Source organism: Manacus vitellinus, unplaced genomic scaffold (assembly GCF_001715985.3).
Source record: "Manacus vitellinus isolate BGI_N305 unplaced genomic scaffold, ASM171598v3 scaffold_5_pilon, whole genome shotgun sequence".
NCBI lineage: Eukaryota > Metazoa > Chordata > Aves > Passeriformes > Pipridae > Manacus > Manacus vitellinus.
The window spans coordinates 15,349,506-15,358,530 of NW_021940682.1; the positions used below are offsets into that span (position 1 = coordinate 15,349,506).

Genomic DNA, 9,025 nt, shown 5'->3' on the forward strand with positions numbered 1-9,025 from the left:
GCCTGCAAGGACGGGGCTGCCTGTCACTGCTGCCCCTCGGTGCTGGCTGCAGCATTCAGCTCTCTTCCTCTGAAACAGAAGACAAATAGCAGTGAAACGAATGCACCAGGGGAAAGAAAACCACCCAAAACCCCAGAATAAACCATGTCTGTCAAGGAAATGCCACAAGGAACATGAAAAACCAAGGCTGTCACTTCAGGGAGATTTATCCCACCTCTGACTGCCTGTCCCTCCCTCACCCCACCTTCCCAACAAACCTGTCCATCAGCCAAGACCACACACACGTAATTTGGAATTACACAATTTACATTCCTGAGTAAATTACACAGAGACCTAACTAACATTTCCATAATAAAATCCAGAGCAGCCATGCCAAGTTTACAGCCAAAGAAGCTGGGAGATACTTTTATTATCACAAAAGCAGGAGCCCTAGGATAAATGGTGTCCCACTGTCTGAACAAAGCATACAGAGATCTTGTATCAGGGATCGCAGATGGTTTTAGGCAGTGAAGCAAAACCAGCTGTTGTCCACAGGGCACCACCAATCCTCCAAAACTCTCATCCTGACTAGCCAGCGATTGCTCTGCTTCAACAGTCACTTCAGGAAAGCCTTCACGGAGTTACCTCAATTGTGCTCCATCACCACGCATTTTAAATGTGTCATCTGATAGTCACTGCCATTTCTAAAACTGTAGTCAAAAAATATCCCAGTACCAACAGAAATCAGCACCCACCCACTCCCGCAAATCTTGGGGCTGCTGAATGAAGGCCTTGGCAGGCTTCATTTTCCCAGCCAGTGTTCTGGATCTGGGACCTCTCTCCCCTACCCCTGGTAAAATCAGTCCTCATTAAGTATCTGTACAGAAGCACAACATCTACATTTCCAATTCTCTGTTCTTTTTGCTTCCAACTGAGTACTCCCAATGTCACCCACACCTTTCCTTGCAACCACATGTTCTCTGGCCTTGCTCTTCTCCTGCCACTGCACTGGTCAGATCTCATCCTTTGGCTCTGGTCTTTACCACGGGTCACCCCTTTTTATCCAGACCAGTACATCACTTAGAAGCATAAATCCCCAAGTACGCTACAAACCTTCCTCTTCCTCTTCTTCCTCTTCATCCTCCTCATCTTCATCAGAGCTGAAGGTGCCATCAGGCAAACTGTAGATGCGGATCACCTGCTTGTTGGGGTCCTTGAGGATGAGATACTTCCCCTCATCCAGCTTCATGCAGATGTCAATGACACATCGCAGGATGCCCCAGGCATTCTCTATGCTCAGATTAATCTGGCTGGCAAACTCATTTGGCTTGAACTGCTGCGTGCCCAGGATCACATGGCGGGCAGAGTCCTTCACGTGGTAACGGGATACGTACCTAGGGGGGCAAGAAGAAACCAGAGGGGTATCAGGAAATTAAGCTCCGACAGCAGAAGAATGGCAGCAAGAAAAGCACTGTGATCATCTTAGTTTTGTTTTCTGGGCTGAAAAATCCTAATACTCCAACACTGAAAGCTAAGAGGATCTCCTGGCTACAAACTGTCAATCAGTAATGCACCTGGAAATCCCCAAATCGGATGGAGTGGTACAAAAGATACAGAAGAATTAGTCGCATAGATAAAAATTAAGCAATAGCATGATTAGCTGGGAGTTTGGAATTAAGCATATGCAAAAGTATCAGTCCTGTGTCTGAGGGTGTAACCTAGGATTGCAGAACCACTAGAAAAGAGTCAGCAGATGCCTCCCGTTCATTACCCACAGCACAGACTCAAATGATTTTAAGCTGACAGTTCAAAAAGGGCTGTGGCCATACCCTCCCCCACCACCCAATTTCTCAGTAACAGGGCACTGAGGAGGATGTCGATCGGATTCCTGACAGGCAGCACACTCGCTGCGTTTATTTTCCTTGCTGGTGACCTCCGCAAACAGGCCGACAGCCACAGAGGCCACCTGCCCTTCACATGTGTGGGGTCTCACGAGGTCAGCCACAGCAAGGGCACATCAGCCTGATGCTGATGGGTAGCAGCTCACACCAAGGCTGGTGTGCTCATCACGAGCTTTCCCTTCTTGGCTACTCCAGTGTTTGGTTGTTTTATGATTACTCATTCTATAAATGCTTCATTTAGACACATATATACTGCGTTTAATCATGGAAAATGCACCTTGAAGACGTTTGGTGTGAAAACCCCACCTTACCCAAGTTTAAGATACTCTGATCCAGCCAGCAGCGCACAGCATGTCCAGCGGGCTAATTTGTAGCTGTTATTTTTCAGCTCCGTGGCAATCACAGCTCCTCGCTGGGAGTCCAACTTCTGGCGCCAGTCTACTCCATTGCAATACTGAGAGGAGAATCAAAACTAGTGTCAGTCTGACAAGCTGGGATTGCCCAACTGGTTAGAAAGGGTAGTTTGTGAGGGAAGAATTCACGAGGGAAGCATGGGAACAGACTGGCCACTGTGCTGAACCCCTGGAGACAAGAGTGTTAAAACCAGCTACATCTCATCTGGGGGAAAATCCCATCAGCACTGCTTGTCCACCAAAGTTATACTCCTTTGGTGGAACATAACACACAGGGGACACCGCCAGATGTTTGTCTTATCTTCTCTGCTGTACCTGGCATGTCAGGCAGCAGTGAAGCAGTTAGAGCTAGCTTTGGAATCCCATTCTTCCTCACCCTGGAATCCCACTCGTTCAGTGTTTTGATGTTGATGAATGACACTTCTCCATTAGCTCCTGTCATCACTCCATCATGTTCACAGCGGACAATGAGATCTATATCATCTCCCAGCTTCCACCTTCGGTATCTGCCAACAAACAATCCAGCCGGTTATTCTGACCTTTATTCTCTTCCAGATCCACGCAAGCACTCAGCAGAATCTTTTCCTCCTCTATCTGTTCCCTGTGAAGTTATCCACAAATCCCTCTCAAGGTAAAGCTCCTATCAGTAACACTCCTAATCTGTTTTGCCTCCGTATCACACAGACATCCTGCCTCCTTGCCAAACCTTGGCATCAGAGCAGTATCAACATACCTGTATGCAACAGAGGCTACTTCGTTTTTATCCATGTCATCCTCCACAAAGGGGTTTGGGTTAGGAAACTTATATTTCTCCTTTCCCTGCAGATGAAAACAGAAGGGCATGTTAGGAGAAAAAGCCTGAGACAGCTCTCCCCTACCAGAAAAATATTCTTTTACAGCAACAGTTTTTCCCTTATATAGAAAAACACCAAAACATAAAACAGCTGATGAGAAGCTTCATGTTCATGTTAGTCACAGTGCTATAAGCAGTACTTGTAATGGTACTTCAGCTTCAGTAAGTGTACTCAGAAGCCTGTCTGCATCACCAAGGGCAGTGAGATGATTTCTCTGTGAAATAAGGATGAAAATTTTTCTACAACAAAGTCACACTGCTCACCAGAAGTAATCCCACCTCCTTCAAAACTGGAAGAACATCAGTGTAATATAACTGTCAATTAAAATCCTTCTGTGCTGTATTAAAGCAGCCTTAATGAAGTTTCAAGACTCTCTGAAACACAGGCCCTACTATTTAGCACTGCTCCACCTTACCATCCTCAGACACTGCTGGGAGAAGTTATGATTGATGTAGGTAGCTTCCATGGCAAGGTTGCGTGGAGAATTAAAGGAGTTGCCCTCTTCCTGTGGTGGTTCATTGGCTGTTTCACTCACTGTCAGGAGGTCTGAGAAGAAAACCAGACACAAGTGGTTATACTTGGGGGAGAAACTATGTCAGCTTCAGTGAGTCTTTAGCCACACAGTGGAGCAGATCAATACTGGAGTTCCCCCCACAGCTATCAAGGGTACTGCAGTAATCAGATTGTTCAGTGCTCTCAGTCTGGACACTGAGACACAGAATAAACTCAAGTAAGCATAAAGAAAATTAGACCCTTTAGCTACTGCAACAGAAATTTCTTTCAGGACTTTTCCTCACCAAAATCTGAGTTGTCCCTCTTGTCAAAGAAAAGCTTGGATCCAACTCTCTGGACAATGATGTCCCAAGAATAGACAGAGCGAGTGCAGCTCATCAGTGTGGCCAGGATGGCATCTGTGGCAAACACATTCCCTTGTGTCTTGGCCAGCTATGGATACAAGAGGAGAAGAAAACTGTTTCAGCAATAAGAACAGATACCCCTTCCCTAGCCAGAATGAGAAGTGCTAGCAAACCAGATTCCTGATTTCTTCTCCCATTCTGAGGAAGCTGGACCAGTAAGTACCCCACTGACTATCAGACAAAGCATGAGGTACTACCCAGCAATCCTGGCCCACCCTCATCCACACAAGTGGAAAGCAAGAAACCACTATGAAATGTGTGTTGGAAAATGCACGGCTCTTTATTGCCAGTGAGGTCACAAGAAAGAAATCTCTGAGCCTTCCTCACCTCCAAAAGCAGAACCCTCAAGAATCACATCTCTTGACATAAGAGTTTCCTTCCCAACAAGTACCAGTCTGCCTGACCTCCCAGAATTACAGCTTTTCCTTGGCCAGTGTTCTTAACTTTGCATTAATCTAGCTCTGCCTTGGACCTAAGAAAAATGATGATACCAGCTAACACTTCTTTATTTTTGCCCTTTGGTGTGACGGTGACAGCTGGTCTCCAACAACAGCACACACTGAGAAACACACTACTGGGTTTTACAACCCAGCAAACACACCTTTCGGATAACTGGGTCATCTGTAGTGGTGACGGTATGGAAGATGCGCTTAATGCTCCTCAAGAGCTTCTCATTCCTTGTTGTAATGCGGTCAAAGGCTTTGTCATAGTACTCCAGGGCTCCACAGCACTCTCTGCAGAGGCAAGAGAACCATCTTGACATCCCTCCTAGGGATAACACCACCCATGAACTGCACAGGACTGAAGAGCCTGTTGGGTGTTCCATTATCTCCCTGTGCTTTGGGTACCTCAATGAGAACACTGGGACCAGGCCAGGAGACCCTTGCCCTCCTGCTTTCCAAAAATCTGGTCACTTCAGGAAGCAAACAAATGGCTTTTTTAGGAACTCACATGTCCTGTGGCTCTGACACCTCCAGATAGCGCATTTTCATCAGCCGAGGGAAATCCATCTCCTCCTTCACCTCCCAGTCACTGCGAACTTCAACAGAGGAGTCACGAGGTTTCTGCTGTGCGGCCAGAGGTAGCACAGATAAAGAGAGAAATGGAGACACAGCACATCAGGATTTGTGCAAGAGGAGCTGCCCCATGAGTGCAGCCAGCAAAACCAAACCCTCACCGGTGGCACAAAGCTTGTCAGTTTACCTGTGATTTTTGGTCCCACTTCTGCCTCACTCCAAACTGTTTTTGAAACTTCTTTTGTAGGCGCAAACGATCTCTAAAACGACAAATGTGAGAAAAGTCACGAAGAGAAGTTCTCTATTCCTATATGCCACAACCATTCCTCCACTTCCAAACTACCACCTGAGGAGCAGTGCTTTCAGGCACTGAGCCGCTGAAACATTTGCTGAGCCATCTGTTGATCAAGATGCCCAAAGCATTAAAAAGTCTCTTCTTTGCTCTGAGGAGCTCTTTACATAGTTTTGTATCTAAAGACTGCAACGTACTTTTCAGAAAAGATATTCTCTGTTTGGAATGCCATGTTTACTTTCTAAATACGACTCAAAAATTCCCCTAAATTCTCAGATAGCTGTTTGAAATCCAGTTGTATGTACTGCTGACACCAGCAGAACATCGGACTTGAAACATCCTGAAATTCTCCTCTGATGACTGTTTGCTCCAGCAGGTTCTGTTACAGTAAGTTTGCAAATTTACCAATGGTATGTTCGTGCATTCCAACCAAAGCTTGGTACACTCGTCTCTGCAGCCTCACCTCTCCTTCTGCTTGGCACTCTTTGGCAGTGTCTGCATGCTGAACTGCAGCATGTTCCGACGGTCCTTGTCTCTCCGAAGATTCCTCTGTGGAAATGATGGAAAGGAAAAAAAAAAAAGAAGACATTTTACTCGTGAAATACTTCTGTGCTACCGAAGGTCTCCTCTGAGCCTGTCTCTGAGAACACGGTACCTGTGCGAATCGCATGCGGTTCCTCTGGTATGCCGTTTTCTGCGTCCGTGCTGTATCCACCAGCTGGAAGCTGGTCTCATCCTCCTCGTGGAAATACGCATATTGGCTACCGCCACCAAACTGCGAGGAGTACTTGTCTGGAAACAAAACAGAGCATCTTGACACCAAGCTTCCAAGAAAAAAGCTCTGATACTTCGCCCCTTTCTCTCTCAACTGCCTTCACCTAAGCCTGATGCCTCGGTTGGGTCTCTTGCCTTACACCTGCATGTTTTTCCCTCTGCAAGTCTCCCCCGGGAGCCCTGGTCATCAGACAGTACAAAAATCCAGAGTAAGCCCCAAGGACAGGGAGAGCCCCACACAGCTCTCCCAAGGGTGAAGCACACTTCCTAAATTAAGATGCCTGTCTTGCTGAGGTGTGCACGTAATCACAGTGTGGGTGTGAGACATGAAAGCAGGAATGACGCTTGAAGAGAACTTTGTAGAAAATAAACCACAGCAGCAGCCGCCAGACAACACGTACTTGTGTATCTTTTATCCTGATACGTGGCTCCTGTCCAATCAGCCACCTAAGGACAAACAGAAACAGTCAAAGTAAGTGAGTGCTAACATAACATTTCCCCCCAACTCCGACTTTGTACACGCAGGACTCCAAGCAGAAGAAGAAGTGCTCTCCAGAACTAATCCTTCTGACTCCCACCTCTGCTTGCCAGCCCTGCCAGCTGTTCACAGCCATGCCCTGTGTTAGGAGGCACTAAAAAGGGTGCCAGAGGAGCAGCCGCGGTGACAAGCAACACCAGCGGCAGCGTGCAGGGGTGGCAGGCCAGAGGGCACACAGAGCTGTGGCCCAGCACGGCCGAGGTACCTTGCCCAGGCGGTCCCCTTTGCTGAACGGCTGGTAGGGCATGTCCTTGAACTGCTCGGGCACAGCACACGGGCCCCATCCGGAGGGGTTGTCCTGGATCACGGGTGTCACAAACTTCGCCATTTTTTAGTCTTCTGGAAGGGAGAGAAAATAAAAAACCCCAAACCTCTCAGCAGCCGCACGGCGAGGCACTGAGGCCCGCGGCCTTGCCCCGCACAGGCCTCGGCGAAGGGAAGGCGCCTCCGGCGGCTGGGCCCAGGTCGGGTCGGGGGGTCCCAGTGGGGGCTGCGAGTGCCACGCGGGGTGGGGCGGGACGCGGCCCCACCGGAACCGCGGCAGCGGCAGGGCGGGGCTGGGGGGTCCCCGGTACGCGCGGCGGGTGTTCGGCGGGGGCAAGGAGACCGCCTGGGGCGGCCTCCGGCGCCCCCCGCGCCCCTCACCTGCGGGCCCGGCGCGGGCCCGATAGGCGGCGATCAGACGGCGGATCCGCAGCGAATTCCGGCGCGGCGGCCGGGCTGGGAAAGGGCGCGCGCAGCCCGGCGCGCCCTTCTGGCGTCAGCGCCGTGCGACGGAAGTGCCGCCGTCGTAAAAGTTAAAAAAAAAAAACAGCAAACCGACCAACAACTAAAACCCCACACCAACTCCCCCCCAAACCCAAACAAACCCCAAACCAACAAACCCACAAAAAAGCAAAGAAGCGGAGTGTGGCTGCCTTAAAGCATCAGTGTTGTTTCAAAACGTGAAATATTTAAAAATATTAATAAAGGATGTTCTTTGATATCTGATCTTTGTGCACTTTCAAGTCTAATCGAAAAGAAAGGAGATTTAATCCGTGAAACAGAGAGCAGCTAACAAGCTCTAACTGATGTCCAGGTGTTAGAAAGACGAATCACTTGTCTGTAGAATTACCTTGTTACGGTTTCGGGCTCGTGTTTCAGATCTCAGACCTAGGGGGAGGTTAACAAAGCTTGGGGAAAAGGATGTACCACTGACAGGGGACACAAAGAATGTAGAATTAACGGGCACCCAGGTCATTAGGCAGAACCCCCAAGATAAGGAAGAAACTAAGACAACTCAGCAACTGTGTTGAATCAGCTCTGACTGGGTAAAAGGTAATTCTGGCAGGGGGAGATCATGACCACCGACCCAAAAAACCCACTGACTTTAAAAAGGAGAAAGACTGAGCAAGAAGACTAATTGGTATGAGAAGTGAGACAATTGTTAACCAATAGGAGATAAAATATTGATTAATAAGAGAACTAGGAAACTTGTAGCCAAGGAACATTAATGGCTTTGTTTGCTAAAATGTATAAACAGTGAGTTTTGGTAGTAGTTGTGCTGGCTTTGTGGATTTCCTCCCAGCACCCCTTTCTGCACAGAATTGTAAATAAATCAAATACATCGACTGTGTGTGTGGATTGGCCTATTGCACACCATGTGAAAGAACCTATTTTGGGACGACAGTGTCATTTACTGAAATTTTGCTCCTGCTTAATCGCCGCTTAATAAGAAAAATGTGTGGGAGTGGGAAGAGAGTGACATTAATGATAGTAAATTTGCCCAATGGATTAAAAAGCTCGAGTTTGGCTTTTAAGTGTAAAAACCAGGGATGACACAAAACAAATCCATTTTGGGTTGTACCTAGATGTCATAAAGAGGATGAAAACATGGTTTTCTGTGTCTGCTGATGGCTCAGCAGAACACAGCAGCTCAGACAGCAGTGGTGTCAGAAACATCTCCAGTGCTAATGATGATTACACTTCCTGCAAATGTGGAACTTTTGGCAGAAGTATTTTTCTTATGGTAGGTAAATGCCTGCTGGAAATGGTTTTGGTGAAAATGACTCGCCTGCTAGCAGCTGGGTGGGATAGGCTGCCTAACAAACTTCCTCTATTCTCTGTCTATCCTCTATTCTCATGAAGATAACTTGAGCTTTACAACCACACAAAGGCCTGCCCAACCTCGAGATTTTTTTTCTTTTTTCATTTTGGAGAAACATGAGTTCAATGTACCTTACAAATCATGTATTGAAAGATTACTGTTCCTCAGTTTAGTCAAATGTCAGCTACTGGTGTGCAGTTCCTGTGTGGTTGTGCCAGGTTGATTTACAGACATGAGATGGAGTTACTGTGAAGT

The 9,025-nt window shown here is 47.6% G+C and overlaps 1 protein-coding gene across 2 annotated transcripts; it reads right to left on the reverse strand.

The window, feature by feature from the left end:
- EIF3D (eukaryotic translation initiation factor 3 subunit D) lies at window positions 1–7,043 on the reverse strand. Of its 2 annotated transcripts, none has more exons than XM_029963559.1 (14): window positions 6,890–7,043; window positions 6,548–6,593; window positions 6,028–6,164; window positions 5,836–5,921; window positions 5,268–5,340; window positions 5,016–5,128; window positions 4,666–4,798; window positions 3,945–4,092; window positions 3,563–3,693; window positions 3,027–3,112; window positions 2,670–2,799; window positions 2,192–2,334; window positions 1,093–1,373; window positions 1–69 (listed from the first exon to the last, which is right to left on the reverse strand). In XM_029963559.1, exons 1-14 carry the CDS (start codon window positions 7,010–7,012, stop codon window positions 56–58), a joined length of 1,644 nt encoding a protein of 547 aa, XP_029819419.1. In that variant the 5' UTR covers window positions 7,013–7,043; the 3' UTR covers window positions 1–55. The 2 variants fall into 2 exon arrangements, with proteins under 2 accessions (XP_029819419.1, XP_029819418.1); XM_029963558.1 differs by having other exon boundaries at window positions 5,016–5,131.
- Window positions 7,044–9,025: the final 1,982 nt, after the last annotated feature.